General features: G+C 52.9%; 1 protein-coding gene and 2 non-coding genes across 3 annotated transcripts; all 3 read right to left on the bottom strand.

Annotated features, from left to right (window-relative positions):
* Positions 1 to 8,852: 8,852 nt before the first annotated feature.
* RPL3 (ribosomal protein L3) lies at positions 8,853 to 15,052 on the bottom strand. Its single transcript, XM_061363400.1, has 9 exons — positions 14,830 to 15,052; positions 14,254 to 14,422; positions 13,217 to 13,352; positions 11,841 to 12,027; positions 11,277 to 11,437; positions 10,905 to 11,006; positions 10,297 to 10,392; positions 9,703 to 9,822; positions 8,853 to 8,963 (listed from the first exon to the last, which is right to left on the bottom strand). The coding sequence occupies exons 1-9, from the start codon at positions 14,867 to 14,869 to the stop codon at positions 8,919 to 8,921; spliced, it is 1,056 nt and encodes a 351-aa protein (XP_061219384.1). The 5' UTR covers positions 14,870 to 15,052; the 3' UTR covers positions 8,853 to 8,918.
* On the bottom strand, positions 9,375 to 9,464 carry LOC133218411 (small nucleolar RNA U83B). The gene has a single exon (XR_009727147.1). It is a non-coding gene; the product is annotated as a small nucleolar RNA U83B (small nucleolar RNA).
* Positions 11,648 to 11,739, bottom strand: LOC133218406 (small nucleolar RNA U83B). The gene has a single exon (XR_009727146.1). It is a non-coding gene; the product is annotated as a small nucleolar RNA U83B (small nucleolar RNA).
* Positions 15,053 to 16,135: the final 1,083 nt, after the last annotated feature.

Raw genomic sequence — 16,135 nt, 5'->3', positions numbered from 1 at the left:
TTTGTCTGGGCAGTCTCCAGCGCAAAGTCGTGTATAAACCCTTCTGAATCTCTGTCTTTGTTCCCCTCAGTGGCGTCAGTGGCTCTTCGCTCCCTCCAGGAGATGATTCTGCTTCCGTCGCTGCCGTTTCCTGTGTTTCTCTCTCCCCCCTCGCTCCCGTAGAGCCAGGCAACACCAGCACAAAAACAGGATTCAAGCTGCTGGAGTATTACCCTGATAACAATGACCAAGGAGACAGTCCGCTGGATGGGACCCTCCCAGGAGCCAGACCGAGCAGGGCCCCGTCCGGCACACGCCAACCTTTGGCATCCCCTCTTCCCTATCCCCTGGGGCTGCTGGCACACAGAGGGGGATGGCAGGCAGGGGAATGAGCAGACAGAAAGGGGAGATCTTGGGTGATTGCTGTCTGCCAGCAGGTCCTTCCATCCCTACACCTTGGCCATGGTGCCCTGGCAAAGCAGCTCTCACATCATCCCCACGACAGCTCCTGTCCCCACCACTGGTTGGCAGCGCAGCAGGGACCATGCCATACTCTCCCTTGCCAACCCAGCTCCATTTACCCAGGAACAGAGTGTTTTCGGGGGCAGCCAAGGCCAATTTCGATCCAGCTTCATCTGTGAGCAGAGCTGAAGGCATCTCTGGCTTGCAGGCAGGACTGAGGGACATAATGCCTGCAGACATGCTCCTGTGCAGCAGTAGCCCTGGACCTTTGTGTCCATCCCTCCACCCCTCATGCCTGAGCTGGGATTGCTTAGCTTCAAAACTGGGGATCTGAAATTTGGACAATCCTCACCCATGGCCCAAAACCATGCCTGGATCTCCTGAAGGAGGTCCCGTCCGTCCCCAGCTGCTGGCCACTGCTCCCTGCACACCGGTAGAGCCATGGAGGAAAGCATCACCCCCTTTCCTCTGTGCACAGCTGAGACAAGAGGAGAAGGGTCCCGAGCGAGCCTGGCTGTGGGTGCCTGGAGCGAGCAGGGAAGCACATGCACAGACCGATCCGCTGCAGGTCTGGAGGCAGCAGCAAGTGCTGGGAAGGAGCTGCCGAGCCAGAGCGCAGCTGGAGCCCGATGAAGACGCATCTGTAGCCTTGCTCCAGCTTGTTGAACAAGCCGGGTCTGTGCACGCAGTGATGTCTGTGCCGCCTCCCCCTCGCAGGTGCTCACCCACCCCAACCGAGTGCTGCCTGCACAGGGACCTGCAGCTTGGGAGCAGGAAAAGCTGACTCTGGGCTATAAAACCCACCCGAGTGACATCCATCCTGCTTACAGCCTGGAAACCCCACTGATGCTCCCCACTGTAACAGGGCATCTGCTTCCCACTGGGGCTGTGGATGTCTTTGAGGTGGTGCAACACACGAGATACCCTAGAGGTGGAGGAGCTCAAGGAAGTCCTGCCTGCTGCAACACCCAGCAAGTTTCCAGTCTTACTGATCCCTCCAGCCTTAGCCCTTGCTGCTCCAAGGGGTGATGGCCATTGCCCTACCCTGTAGATGCCCAGCAGATGCCCAGTCCCTTGGTGGGACTGAGGCCAACCACAGGCATGAGCGTGCCCTGCCAGGACCAGGGGGTTGTAACCCCCCAGTTACCAGCAGGGCTGCTGATCCGTAAATTCCTGGCGAGGGAGGAAAAGCTGACTTTTGGCCAACGCAGGAGGTCCGGGACCAACAGAGGCAGGAAATAGCTACGGTGAGCGAATAAATAAGTGGTGCAACTGTGGCTCTGCCTTACATGGTCTTCATGGGGAGTTTTCCTTTGTTTTTCGGGTTGGCTATTTATACCATGCAGTGTGAAAATGATGTCAGCAAGGCCTCTGCTCTTCGCTGCAAAGAAAACCACCCCCAAGGACTTTTGCAGGGCCAAGAGCCCTCCTCGAGCAGCAACACGCAGGCTGTGCACAAGGCTGGTGGAGCTGGCAGGAAACCCCAGCTGCCATTCCCAAAGAGTCCCCTCCACTTCCATGCACCCTGCTCTGGGAGCCGCTGGTCCCAGACCCATCTAGGGTATGGCTCTGCCCCTGTAAAAGTCCGTCTTGCCTAAGGTGGACTCATAACCCCCTCACAGAACACCTCCAAACCCTTCCCAGTCTCCCTGTTCTGTCTTCTTTGCCCATTTCTCTCTCCCGTTCTCCATCGCAGGCTTTAAGGGCTTCAGCTTCACCCTGCCCAGCCCAGTGGTGTTGCCCCAGGTCTGCCCTGCGGGATAGGGGAAGACTGGGATCCTTCTCCTTATGGGGCTCTGCCAGCAAAGCCAGGAGGTCTTTTGGAGATGAAGTTCCCAGCCAGGCTGTCCCCATCCTCACGCAAGGTAGGAAAGCGCAGGTTGAGGCCACAAGAAGGAGGTCCGCTAAACTGAAGCTAAGCCTGATCGGCAGCGAATGGAGGGCAGTGATTTGGGGAGGGAGAGGAGGAATACACCCTTTCTTCCCACCGTGTTTGTGCCCTGCTCTTGGGAGCAGCCGTGACAAGCCCACACAGCCGCTCAGCCAGTGAAGCTTCAGTGCCTGCGGGCAGGTGGCGGGGCGGGAAGGGAAAAGCCAACGCAAGTTCAAGGGTTGCCGGTGTACTTGAGACGAGAACAGCTCTTGCTGGTGACACATGCATCAGGTGTTTCCAGACGATAACAAAACCCGCCTGAGGTCATCGATATGTAATTAGCAATGGGCTTGGTTAACCATTACCCCGGGAGGGGGGCAGGAGGGAGGGGAGAAGCGCTGAACTGGAGAGAGATTTAACTCTTTGCAGAGAGAGGGGATGAAGAGGGAATGTTGCCTACAAGGTCCCCATCGGATGGGGGGACCCAATGGACCCCATCAGACTCTTGACATCAGGCTGGCCAGGGGTGGACAAGCTCTGGAGTACGAGCCCCTTGGGTCTCTAAGAGAAAGAGGTGCTTTGCCCCATGGAAGCCAGGATCAGAAGCTCAGTGCTCCTGTACCCCAGCAGCCCCAGGGCAGTCTGGTTTCCCCGCCAGAGCCCTCCCCTCCACAGCCGCTTTCCCCTGGATGGCTGAGTCACGGCCCTGCTACCTGCCCGGGTTCACACCTGGGTTCCTGCCTCGCCTCCGTCTCCCCCATTTCCTCTGGTGGCTGAGCTCCTGGTACCTGCCCCATGCCCCCATCCCTGTGAGGCCCAGCTCTGTGCGCCGGGACAAGAAGGAGGCCCTCACCTAGGGCTTCCCTCTGGGAGGAAGGCTCAGGTTGAAGAAGGGATGCTGAGGACTCAGGTGGGGGATGTATGTATTTGGGTCCTCCAAGCGCACCCTGACACCCCAGCAGACTCCAGGAGGAGATGCCCTAAAGGTCCAGCTCTGGGATGCAAGAAGCAGAGCAGCATGCAATGGATGGGGGAAAGATGTGCTGCCAAGGAAAGGGAACTGCCTCGGGGGCTGCTGTTTTGTACCCACACTCTCCCTCCCCAGCCTTGGCTGGGCATAAGCTGCACGTGTGCAGAAAAGGATGGGGCCAGGCTGCACATGAGGAGCCGCAATTCATGGAGCCAAAGTGTCCTGGTCTCCACATATACTGCGTATGGAAGCTGCAGACCCTGAAACAGGGAGGCAGCAGCTGACTGCATGGGCTGAAGCACTGCTGTGGCACCCTGACATGGAGCAGGATGGGAGCCAGGTGAACACAGTGCTGAAATCCCAGTAGCACCCTCCTCACTGTGTCCTCTCCTGGTTCCTCATCATCCTGCTGCTGCTTCCTGCTACCTCCCCCCTCCCAAATTTGCTCTTGGCTGCCCCAAACCTGACACCCATAATTACCCCTCAGATCACAGGGACCTGCTGAAAGAGCAAGCAGGAGGGCTGGGGAAGGTGGGAAATGAAAAGCAGCTGCATCCCCTGCCCGTGGCCAGGCTCCCCCCACTGCACCAGCAGCCCCCCGGCACCAGGGACACCTGGGGAAGGCATCTGCTGGGAGAGGGGAGCAGGAACCCGCTCAGGAGACAGGCAGGACAGCGCAGCACAGCTTTGGATACGGTCATCTGCAGCTGCCGATGAAGGCTCAGCATCCACAGGGTGTCCTCCTGCCCCACAGGGAAGCCCCTCTCAGAGGGGCTGGTATTCACCCACTGCCTCCTTTGCTGGCTGGTGTCTGGGTACCACACTCTGGCACATCACCCTCCCCTTATCCCTGCAAGGGCCGGGCGCTGAGGAAGCGGATGGAGGTGTGGGACAGGGGAATAAGCTCCTGCTGGGCGCCTTCTCCTCACCAGGAGCTTGTATGCTCCTGCTGTCAGCCCTGGCCACAGTGACATCCAAGGGCACAGCCTGCATGCCCTGCATGGGAGCCATCAGACGTGGCGTGGGTCCTCACCAAGGTCCCTTAGAAGTGGGAGAGGGGATGAAGCCAAGGCAGGAAAGGTGCCACTGTCCCGGTCCTCCTGCATCCCTTGCCCATGAGCCCTGCAAATGGATGTGGGGCTGGCAAAAATGAGCAAATCCCCCATTTGGGGGCAGAAGAAAGAGCAGCGATGACTCGCCAGGGCTTTCGGTGAAGGAAGAGGCTGCAGCCCCGGGCAGGGCGGAGCAGGGTGGCAGATGCAGGGATTTCATCTGCGAGGAGCAAGGAAATGTCCCGGAGCTGTTTGATCTTATTGTATGGAGGGAAGCGGGAGTGGGCGTCCAGCCTCGCTGGAACCAAACAAACATGAATACCTCCCGCCATCAGCAGCTCCTTGAGACCCACTCCCTGGCTGAGGCCCAAGGGGAAAAATGAGCTTTGGTTTCCATCCAATCCTCAGGCACCGTGGTGGACAGGAGCAGAGTGCGCGGCAGACAGCTCCAGCCACAAAGCTGGGGAGATTTGCTCCTGCAGGGTGATGTGTGTGTGTGCTGGGGGGGGACTCTCCTATTGGCAGCACGCATGGCTTTGTACATGGCTCTTGTGTGCCACTGGTGGTGCCAATAAAGAAATTAAAATGTATGTACTCAAAACACCCTGTGATGAGGCTGCTGGGTGTGAAGCGACACCTGAGCCCAGTGGACAGCCTTGGAGAGGTGTTGTCATGTCCCGTAGGGCACCGGGCTAGATCAGGGCATACACCCTTTCCCACTTCAATCCTTGGGTTTGAATTTGGTGCCTGGCATCAGGGTGCTTCGGGGCTTTGCTGCATCCTGGATGCCCCTGGCACAGCATCTGTCCCCACCAGGGAGGGAGGGCAGCCCCAGGTTGTGTTTTGGGGAAGCTGGGAAGCAGCAAGTGATAAATAGAATGCTCCCCACTGTGCCCGACCACAGATACAAATGACTCCCCAGCACCATGCTTCCCAAAACTCACGTGGGCTCCCGTAAGTCCAGTGCTCAGCCAGGGAACAGCGCCGCACTGGGATCACTGACACCCAACAGCAGGGAGGCTGTGGTGACCATGCGGATGGGGGAAATCCTGCTTTGGCTTCGCCTTAGCACAAGGTGCCTGCGGGACTGCAGTCCCGGAGCACAAGGAGGGCCTGACCTCTGCAGGGACCCATCTCCCCACCACATCCATTGCGCCCCGGGTCCTGCAAAGGACTTCTAAGGGTTGGTGGGAAGCCAGAGAGCTGTCAGGTACGAACGCAGTCCTCAGGCCAGGGTGGGGGGGCTGCAAATCAAACGCGTGCCGCACTCAGCAGAGCTGCTGCAGCAGAGCAGCCCAAAAGCCGCTGCGCAGCGTGTGAACCCGGCCGCGGGTCCCCCGGGGCACCTTCGTCAGCCCCTCTTCCCCATGAAGCATACTTGAGGCTCCCCGCCTGTCACCGCGATCAAAGGCAGGCGCTGGGGGGAGGCAGGGGTGTCAGCTGGGCCGCTTGTGAAGCCGACTGTGGGAGCCAAGACCTCCAACTTGAACCCGCTTTTTTTTAACACACCCCCCCCCCCCCCGGGCATCCTTACACGCTTCTAACATCTCTGCTCCAGCCTCACAGCTGTGTCTCGTTTCATCTCCAGCAAGGGAAGAGGCAGCGCCAGAGCCAGATGCGCCCCAGAAGGCTGGAGAAGCTGCTCCCCAGCCCGGGAAGGCCAGGTCCCAGCCCCTGTGCTGCTGGCAGCTGGGGAGCAGCGGGTGCTGGGGGGTGAAACCCGGCCCCGTTTCCCAGCCGCAGCCTCCCGGCGCCAGCTGGGATGAGACACATTCCCACGGTGCCCAGTGCTGCTTGAGCAGGGTCAGGGCTGTGCATGTCCTCCCACAGCCCTCGGGTTGGTCTGAGCATCAGAGGGGAGCGGGATCTCGCCTGGGTGGACAGGGATAGCACTGGCCATTTTGGAGCAGGGAAGATGCACTCAAGCAGCACCAACCACAGCACTCGGGGCTGCATGGGGTGAGATGACCATGTCAGGGAGAAAAAGCTCAATATTAAGGGAAGTTGGTTTAAAAATCAACACAAGCCACCCTAAAAGCAGTTTCTGGGCTCTTGGGAGCTGCTGTACTCATGTGTGACCTGCACAACTGCTGACTACTGCACTGGGGACTGTGCCCAGAGTAGAGGATGGATGCTCTGCAGGAGCAGGAAGGCTGGAGGGAATGATGTGTTAGGAGTGGAAGGCTTTGCCAAAGCCAGCCTGGCATCCCCTGGCTTTGTCCCCCACCCACAGAGCTTGATGGGGACCTCCTAAACCTGGATCCAGGAGCCCTCTAGCAAAATGCCCACTGGCATTGCAGGACTTCAAGGAGCCCTTGGAGGGTTTGAGAGGGACCCACATAGCCCTGGTGGCCTCAACTCAGCAGGGCTTTTCTCCAGGCCGGCCCCATCAGCAAGTTCTTGGGGACGTGTCCCACAAGCCATCTACAGAGGGAGGAGCGCCACCTCCTGACGTTGGGTGTCCTCTTGTCCCCAGGATTCCGGGATGGAAAAGGAGTAAAACCCACTTTTGTGGGGGTTTTCCCCCCTCCAGTGTTTTTATCAGTCAGCAACCATCGCTTCAAGAGTAAACAAACCCAAGCCTGGCAATGGGTTCCAAACTGAAGCAGCTCCTCCTGCTAGATACACGTTAAGCATCTTAAACAAGAACAGCAGCAGTTCAGGACTGCTTCCTTCTACTTGGGGGCTGATCTGGCGGAAAATTCCCTCCACTGCCATCACCACCTCAAAACGCACTCACCAGCTCCCAGCCTCCAACAGAGCTCCCACCACAGGGCACGATTTGGTAAATGAGGCATTTGTACAGATTTTCATGAAGGCTGTGCATCGCTTAGCATAAGTGCTCATCCCCAACACATCCCAGGTTATCCTCATATACCCAGTTCCCTTGGATGATTCCAACTGGTTTGACTGAGGTGGCAGGAGCAGACAGGGCTGACTTAGAGCTATGTACTTGCTAGCCAGCTAGCACATACATGCTTTAAAACACCTGAGGGAAAAGACCACCAAAGGCTTACCAGCAGGCACAAAACCTCTCTTCAGAGCTGCAGCCTCAAGATGGACATAGGTTGGACACAGGTTTGGGTGGTATGGTTTAGTGTGAAGTGTCCCTACCCATGGCCAGGGGGTTGGCACTGGATGATCTTAAGGCCCTTTCCAACCCTAACTATTCTGTGATTCTGTGAAATTCCACTTTTCCTGCTTCAAGGGAATACTAATTTTAAGGCTGCTACCTTTGAAACTTGAGGGGGAATAAAACCAGCGGGTGAGACCTCTCTTGTTACACTTGGCTGAAACCAACCAGCAGGTTCACGTGTTAAAGGAGGCTGAGGGGGAGCCAGCCAGCTTCTGCAGTCATCGAGTCTGGTTTCTAGGGAAACAAGGTAAATGTTTTTCCTCCTTCTCACCACCTTTTAACTCTTAAAGGGCTCTTACACGTCCCCACAGGAAACACCCTCTACATCCACCTTTCCCTATTTCAGTTTGAGCAAATGGCATCAAAACAGGGGTCTGTCTCAAGAGCAGCACCGCACTTTCAGTGTAGATACATGGAGTTGTTGCCATGTCTCCAATTATGGTCAGTGAAGGACACGCCAAACACCGTTATCTAAATTTACAGGAGCCCTCTGTCGGGCCATGCCCGAAGCGCCGGTGATCTCACTGCTGCGGCTGGAGGCAGCCAAGCACTGGGGGCAGCCACTGCCTTTCTTGGTATAAGGCCTCAGCCCCGACACCAGAACACCTGTTGGGACTGATGCTGTGCATGGAGCTGGTCCCTGCACACAGCACTGTCTCATCTGCCCTTCACTATCACACTGGGCTGGAACACCAGCCAAAGTGTCTCCCCAGTATTTTAAGCCATGCAGGAATACAGCACCAGTAGCACTGGCAGCTCTCCCACCTCCTCGAGGGTGGGATGTGGAGTCATCACCCTCCTTCCCTGTCAGGCCAGCCATTTTCCTCACCAGGCAAGGTCTTCCAGGATGGGAAATTAATTTGGGAATACCCAGCTGTTGCAAGGCTGGAATGTGTCAGGGGAAGGGATTCTGGAATACCCACCTTACGTGAGGCACGCTGCATTTGCAAACAGTGTGCAGGTTACATACCCTCCATCACACAGAAAGAGGACGGTTTCCACAGCAACAGCCAGCGCCAGCCACCCACCTAAGAATTAGTGATGTTTCAGTTGTGTGAAGGAGTTTTCTTCATTTCAAAACGTGCTTGATACAAAGGAGCTCTTTAGTCACCCAGCAGAAGATTAACATCAGGAATAATGCTTCTGAAATGGCAAATACATATAGGGCTCCTGCTGCTTTGCTATTTCAACCAGAGAAGCCTTGCTCTGTACTCCACAATCTCTGCTCTCCAAAACCAGCAATGGCAGCCTCCTCCTTGTTAAGAGGAACCATGCTGATTTGGGTGTTCAGGAATTTGAGCTTTACTTGCTCCTTTGCACAGGGTGCCTGCAGTGAGAGTACCAGACTTGACACAGCAATGCATAAACCAAGAGACAAAGTTAACTTCTTTAAAATGTTTATTTTCTTGGTCTGAGATCACATAGGCCACAAGACCCTTGCAGACATTAAGCTGTCTCCTCTTTAGCAATGCGATCTTTCTTGAGTGGTCCCTGAAAAAAGAGAGAACAAACTATGTAAACAGCAGCCTGCACCAAAGAGCACATCACACCCCAATCACACCCCTGCCATTTCTTCTCCCCTTGCTGCGAAGCAAATTAAGGGCAAAAAAACCCTTCAATGTTGCAGCCTGTTGGAAATCGCAAGCCCCATCCCCACAGTTACAGGTTTCAGGGTAAAGCTGAACTCAGCACAGCCACGGTGCACCATAACCATGACTCTATATGGAGCAGAGACTCTGCACATGGCTGGTGCCACCTTGTGGGGAAGTGCGTGTGCAGCCCCCAGGCACCTGAACCATGCTCTGACTCAGCAAGGGCCTCACAGCCATGACTCCAGACCTGCCTTCTCCGAGAGGCGACAGTGAGACCACAACCCAGAGCCCACTGTGAGCACCATCCAGAGCTGCTCTCAGAAGAGATGCAGTGCAGAGGGACTTCCCACGTGTGTCAGACAGCGTTCAGTGCTTATTCCACACCTCATCACTGGATGACTTGTACTCAAACACGGCAACATCCCTCAGGCACTAAGTGCTGCTGTAGGGGAAGCAAGACCCCAATCCAGCCTATGGTCATAACCAAGTTGGAGGCTGAACCTTCTTGACTGACACTACACACTTCATTTCACAGGAACCTCGGCCCTGTGGCAGCCCAAGGGTCAGGCTACCAAATGCTATTACCTGACAAGGCAATACACAGTACAAAGCTGCCCAGCTTCAGAAAATATCCTTACCATGAAAGCCTTCTTCTCCTCAGCTGTCTGGAAGCGGCCATGGCCAAATTTGGAGGTTGTGTCAATGAACTTCAGGTCAATCTTCTCCAGGGCCCGGCGCTTGGTCTGCACAAGCAGGGACTGCAAGAGAGACACCAGGTGAGTGAATATACAGCAGCACCCTTTCAGCCTGCCAGTATGCTGGCTACTTCTGATCACGTCCATGGCTAACACCCTCCTCTAAGTCACCCTGACCTCATGCTTTCGCTGCTATGTTGTGCAAGTAAGCTAGCTGTCATCTCTGGCTTTCAAGAGTGAAGAATGGTGAGGTCACACCAGCAGGTGAGCCCAAGTCTGCCCGTCAGTGTCCTTATGGTCCACAAGAATTCTCAACCCTAAAGCATGCCCTTACCTGCAAACAGCCCTGGACTGAATGAACTTCAGAAAGGATCTCACACTACTGCGGAGGTCACTAATATGAGGTGTGTCTGGATGCATGAGGCTTTTCTTTTTAGCTGGTTGGAGTCCCCTTGGCAGCAGCCACTACCTGTACCAAAGGCAGCACAGCTACCTTAAGCTGCACCAGCCCATCTGACAGCAGGTCACACCACTCACCTTGCGCAGGGTTAGGACTCTCTTCTTGGTCCCAACAACACAGCCTTTCAGCATGATGAAGTCATTGGTCACCTCCCCATAGTGGACAAAGCCTCCCTGAGCAAGGAGAGAGCAGTTAGTGTTTTGTATGAAGCAGGAGCAATGATCACATCTGCCTACAGCCTGATCCTCTCACTTCACCTTCTGGGTCTCAACCACTCCCACATTCACTAAAATCCCATTTCCAGTATTACCTTTTGCTGGTCAAATTCCTTGATACAGGAATTTAGCTGTACCAAGGTTAAAAAGGCAAATGCCTTATAGCAGCAACAAGAGGCAGCTAACAAAACAAGAGCACAAGCTGCTCTCCCTGCTACATTAATCCTTATTTACAAGTACCATCTACAGTAGAGGTTTGTAACATCTCTCTGTACTACTGCCACGTATCAAGCAAAATTAGCAAGTTACACAAGTCCATACTGAGAATGACTAAGCAACACTGCCTCCCACAACTGCCAAGCTGTATCTCAAAAGCTCTTCATTCAATCATTTTGCAGCTTACACCAGGCCCATCTGCCTCTTAAGATGGCAGCTTATAAGCAAACTCTTTCCAGAGCTCAACAACTCACCAGAGGGTTAATGCTCTTGTCAGACAGGTCATAATCAGTTGAAGCATTGTTTTTGATCAGCTTTCCATCCTTGATTTGGTAACCCTGGCCAATCTTGTAGATCTAAAAATGACAACAATTTCTGCTTACTAAAAGATAGGAGAAAGGACCTGTCATCAGCCAAAGTGCAAATCGTTCTACATAGGGTTGGAGAAAAATGTCTACTGTACTTTGAAAACACGTGGCTGTGAGAGAATTTGATGGTTATTCAACATTACTGCCCTGAGATTACATTCAAACAGCTAAACATCCAGAGCAAAACTCTATTCGCTGTCATGCAGCAAGTAAGCCCAGCCAGCTCTCGCTCCTTCCCAGCAGGTCAGAGAAACAAACCTTCTTATTGATTTCAGTCCGATGGTGATAGCCCTTCTGACCAGCCCGGGCCACCGAGAAAGCCACACGAGCAGGGTGCCATGCGCCAATGCAGGCCACTTTGCGCAGACCCCTGTGAGTCTTGCGGGGCAACTTTTTGGTGTGCCAGCGGCTGGTAACACCTAGAAGAAACCAAAGGAGCACTGTCACTAACTACTGTCAAACAGAGATTCATCAAATTGTTCAACTGGAGTTTAAGCCATCTTTCAAGCTGCTGTGCTAGGCCACAAAAGGGAAGCCCAGACCCACATCCCAGGAATTCACCCAGTTTCCCTGTGAAGCACCCTGCCCCTTAACTGCCCACAGCCCCTTCCCCCCAGCTGTCCCTTGGTTGTGTTCTCAGAAGGAAGGCAGCATGGAATGACTCCTCACGGATGTCAGGCGCCGTGCCCAGCGCTCATTCCATGGTCTCATCATTGAACCATGACAGCAGGATGGATTCACCCCCTCAGCTCTTAGTCTACACACTCTTGAACAAAACTCGAAACTGTATCCAGTCACAACCAGGAGAACTTCTATGTTTACCTTTATATCCCTTGCCCTTGGTGACTCCAATGACATCTATCATCTCATCCTGGCCAAAGACAGTTGACACAGGCACCTGCTGTTCCAGCTTCTCCCGGGCCCAATCCACTTTCTCAGCAACTGTGCCACCATTCACCTGGATCTCCATCAGGTGAGACTTCTTCTGTCTCAGGGGAAGCAAACGCATCTAGGAAACAGGAATAATGAAATTTAGCTCCTGTTCCTCCAAGAAGGACCTTCAATAGCTCAGTATCCTCCTAGCCCTGGCTGAATCTGTTCAACTAAATACACCCTTTCTCAAGATGAACACATTGAAGTAAAATAAAAGGCCCTACACCAGGCTCTAGGCTCTACTGTAGCTGAAATGGCAAGTCACATTATCTGGAAGTTATATGCCATCCACAGGAACACAGAACTCTATCCCCACAGCCACACTCCATCCAGGAATAGGAGATAATGAGGGGAATGGTTTTAAATTTAAAAAGGAGAGATTTAGATTGGACATAAAAAAGGAACTGTTTATGACTGACGGTGGTGAGACACTGGAACAGGCTGCTCGGAAAAGCTGTGGATGGACCCATCCCTGCCAGTGTTCAAAGCCAGGCTGGATGAGGTTTTGAGCAAGCTCATCGAGTGGAAGGCATCCCAGCTCATTGCAGGGGGGTGGCACCACATGATCATTAAACGCTCCTTCCAACCTAAACCATTCTACAATTCTTTGTACATTCTGCCACACTGAAGGACACTTTGGGTAAGGTCGCATTTACATTTACTTCTGTATTTAGCAGATGGGGACTGATACAACTATTAACAGCAGCTGCAATACTACCGTTGCTATTTGGCATGGAAATACGATTATAGTAAAATTAGCAGTGTCGTAACTGGACTTCTTACCGCACTCACAGCCAACATAAAGACTTAACTGCATCTCCCTAGAAAGCCTAGCAGAGCTCTGATGGCTGGGGAGACACCATCACACCTCCTCTAGCTGAGCAACAGAAGCCACCAAAAGCCTCTGAGTGTCTGCAGTACCCCTACAGAATGCAGCCTGCAAGGATGCTAACCACACAAACTCCAGAATTAAGTTTTCAGCCTGTTTTTATTTATACCCAGAATTAAGAGAGCCCAGGCCTACACGGTATCAGCAAAGGACAGGTACGAAGCTCCTACCAGGGTTCAGTCTCTTTTGGACACTCTTCAAGCACCCTGCGAGCACACACTTTGTACAGGGTAAAGAGTACTAATATCTGAATTGTGCATAATAGTTAGCACCAGGCTGCAGGGGAGGGCAGCAATCTCCCTACAGAGATGGATCAAGTTTTATGCTTGCTCTCTTGGCTGTTTCCAGTGTTCATCTGAGTCCCACAGACACTTACCTGAGTGTGAGCCATGACTCTAATAACCTGGCAGTATTTCTTCATGCTATTGAAATCTTTCTCCAACTGCTTTTTGCCTTCCTCATCTTGCCATTTCTTGCAGTATTTGGTGAAGGCCTTCTTCTTGGATTTGTGCCTTCAGGAGCAGAGCAGAGACAAGGTTGGCTAAGCCCTTCATCGATCCCCAGGGAAGTGGGGATGAGCGGAAGGAGCTGCCACCTCAGCTGGTTTTGGCTCATTGCCAGCTTCTAAGGACTCTTTTCCACTGGCAAGCGGAGCCTGGAGCTCATCAGACAGTGGCAAAGTTGCCAGAGCTGAGCGGAGCTGCCATGAATTCCAAAGCACATTAACATTCACAGTACAGAAGACAAAAGACTGTAGAGAGATGTCAAACAATAACAGAAAAAAACAACAGATCTTTAAAGCAATTGTCAAGTTGATGCTATCTGCTGCAGAATACCATCATCTCCCCCCCCTTGTAAGACCAAGCTATGCCCAACAGTAAAGTAATTACTGTAACACCCTTGAGATCATTATTGCTCTACTCTGACGTCTTTTCAGCCTGCAAAGTTCATAAACAGGCTGTAAGCTCTAGACACGCTGGAGCCACACTTGGGCAAATGTGCATACTTTGAATCACAACAACAGTGCCTGGAACAGTAATCAGAAGTAACACTTGTCTTCCCCTTTCCTGAGAAAACAGGGCTACAGTCAGGACTCGACACTCAACAACAAGCACCAGAGGCGATTTCTTATGTCCGCCCGTCGAAGTATCATCATGTGTAGCCTGTGAAAGGAGATCTCAGGCAAGAGCCAACACTGTCACCCCCATGCCAAGAAAGGTGCTAACACTGTGCTGCCAACCCTCCCAGAGCCATTTCTACAGCCTACCCCATTATTAGGCCAGTTCACCAAGGCCAAACACTAACTGCTGAAGAGCCTCTTCAAAACACTGTACTTACATAATCTTCAACCCAGTAAAAGAAATAAACCATGGCACGAGAGTAAGGCCATAAGCAAAAGCTCTGCTTCCTTACCAGTTCTTGTAGAAGCGACGCTTACACTCATCGCTGATGTGCTCAGCGAAGATGGTCTTGAAACTACGGAGACCACGAGGAGTCTGCACATATCCCACAATGCCCACAATGACCATGGGAGGAGTCTCTATTATAGTGACTGCCTCGACCACCTCTTTCTTGTTCACCTCTGGATGAAGGCAGAAATACGGCACAATTAACACCACCATCAGCTACTGAACCACTTTCAGGACTGCACAATCACGGAAAAAATTCCAAAAGTAATTTACTTATGTCTGCCCATCAAGACGAAGTCATCCTAAATAGCCTCTTACAGTACAGCTGAACTAAACCATTGGGTCACTGTGCAGCTTAGAAACAACCATTAACAAGACACTGTTAGACATGAGGTGTGGCTGCTGCGACATCACTCGCATTGAGGGGGAAGGGTTTGGGTGTTTTATACCTCACCCACTCAAGGACTTTAAACAGAGTGAAGTCAAGCTAGGATTAAAATCCAGAGCTACCAACAGAGAGAGCACCTTTCACCATTCAGAAAGAAAAACACCTCTATTAAAGAGGAGCGTCAATACATACTGGATCCAGGTCTGTCAACTTCACGGACAATGTGGGTCATGCCAGCTTTGTACCCCAAGAAAGCAGTGAGATGGACAGGCTTGCTGGGGTCATCTTTGGGAAAGCTCTTCACCTTGCCCCTGTGCCTGCTACTGCGCTTGCGGGGCAGGAAGCCCAGAGAGCCGTGCCTCGGAGCTGAGAACTTGCGGTGAGACTGGAGAGAAAACAAACATTTAGTGCTTGCTCTTCGCTTATACCCAGTCAAGGGCGCAAGGCCAATTCTCTTCTTACCTTGAAACATTAATACTGCATATATACATAAAGCATTTTGCATTCTAGGAATTTTTCTCAGTATCAGCTGTTTGGCTTCTGAATGACATTATAACGTAAGAATGCAGCCCTTATGCCCCAACTATGTCCTTCCTGGATTTCCTCAGCAACCCCTCCCTTTCAAGCTTATTTTAAGACACCACCAAGTCCCACTCTAGTCAGTGAGCCACACAAGCTGCCATCTGACCACAGCGTGCCACCAGAATTTCAGTGCTCCTAAAAGCCTAAACAATGACGAACCACAGATAACTTCATAATATGTTTCAATGAATCAAATATTAAAAAAGGCATTTCAGTCTGAAGGGGCAATAAAACACTCTTTCAACACCCACCTATGAATTAAGACACTTGGAGTAGAAATGCAGTAAAAATACAAAGCTGCATTCCTAGCAGCCTCCCTTTGCAACCAGAGAGCCACAGCTGGGTTCCAGAAAACTCAGCCCAACAAAGAATCACCCTTCCGATCTCATATCCAGATTTAAGACAAATGTTGTACATGCAGCGAACAACCAATAGCTAACAAATGTGTCACACTAAAGAATACTGGACACAAACTGCTTTAAGCAGACAGAGTTTACCAGCCCCAAAAGAGATTTTTAGGATTATGAATCTTGTGGCAGGGCGGAGCAGAACTGAGTTCTGACACCACACGAAATGCCTTCGCATTGTGTGGCACAATCAAACACGAAACGTGACCCTACACAGGGCAGGCGGTAAACTGCATTATCAGACTAACTCTTCCACGTGCTCACACAACCCCCCGCCACGGCCCCACTGCAGGACCCTACGAAGAAGCCGCGCTCTGCCCGCGCTCCCGGCCCCCAGAGGCGCAGTGACCGGAGTGCCGGGCCGGGCACACGTTACTGCCGGGAGCTCCCTAGAGATGCGCAGCCCCCTTCTTAAGAACGGGAACAGCAAACCCCGCCACAAGGCTACCCACACCCCAGCGCCTCCGAGCAGGCCCGGCCGGCTTCTCTAAGGCAAAACGTCCGCCGCC

Source organism: Neopsephotus bourkii, unplaced genomic scaffold (assembly GCF_033783945.1).
Source record: "Neopsephotus bourkii isolate Nb327-2 ecotype Australia unplaced genomic scaffold, CSIRO-AGI_Nbou_v1 NB_107, whole genome shotgun sequence".
NCBI lineage: Eukaryota > Metazoa > Chordata > Aves > Psittaciformes > Psittacidae > Neopsephotus > Neopsephotus bourkii.
This window is presented reverse-complemented; position numbering and strand designations above follow the sequence as displayed.

Bases quoted from the DNA above. Each gene is read 5' to 3' on its own strand.
- RPL3 (XM_061363400.1), bottom strand. From the start codon at position 14,869: ATGACCCACATTGTCCGTGAAGTTGACAGACCTGGATCCA. The intron at 14,423-14,829 runs GTATGTATTGAC...GCCTTCATCCAG, and splicing joins AGTTGACAGACCTGGATCCA to AGGTGAACAAGAAAGAGGTG. The intron at 11,007-11,276 runs GTTTGTTTCTCT...TGTCATTTTTAG, and splicing joins GGACTGAAATCAATAAGAAG to ATCTACAAGATTGGCCAGGG.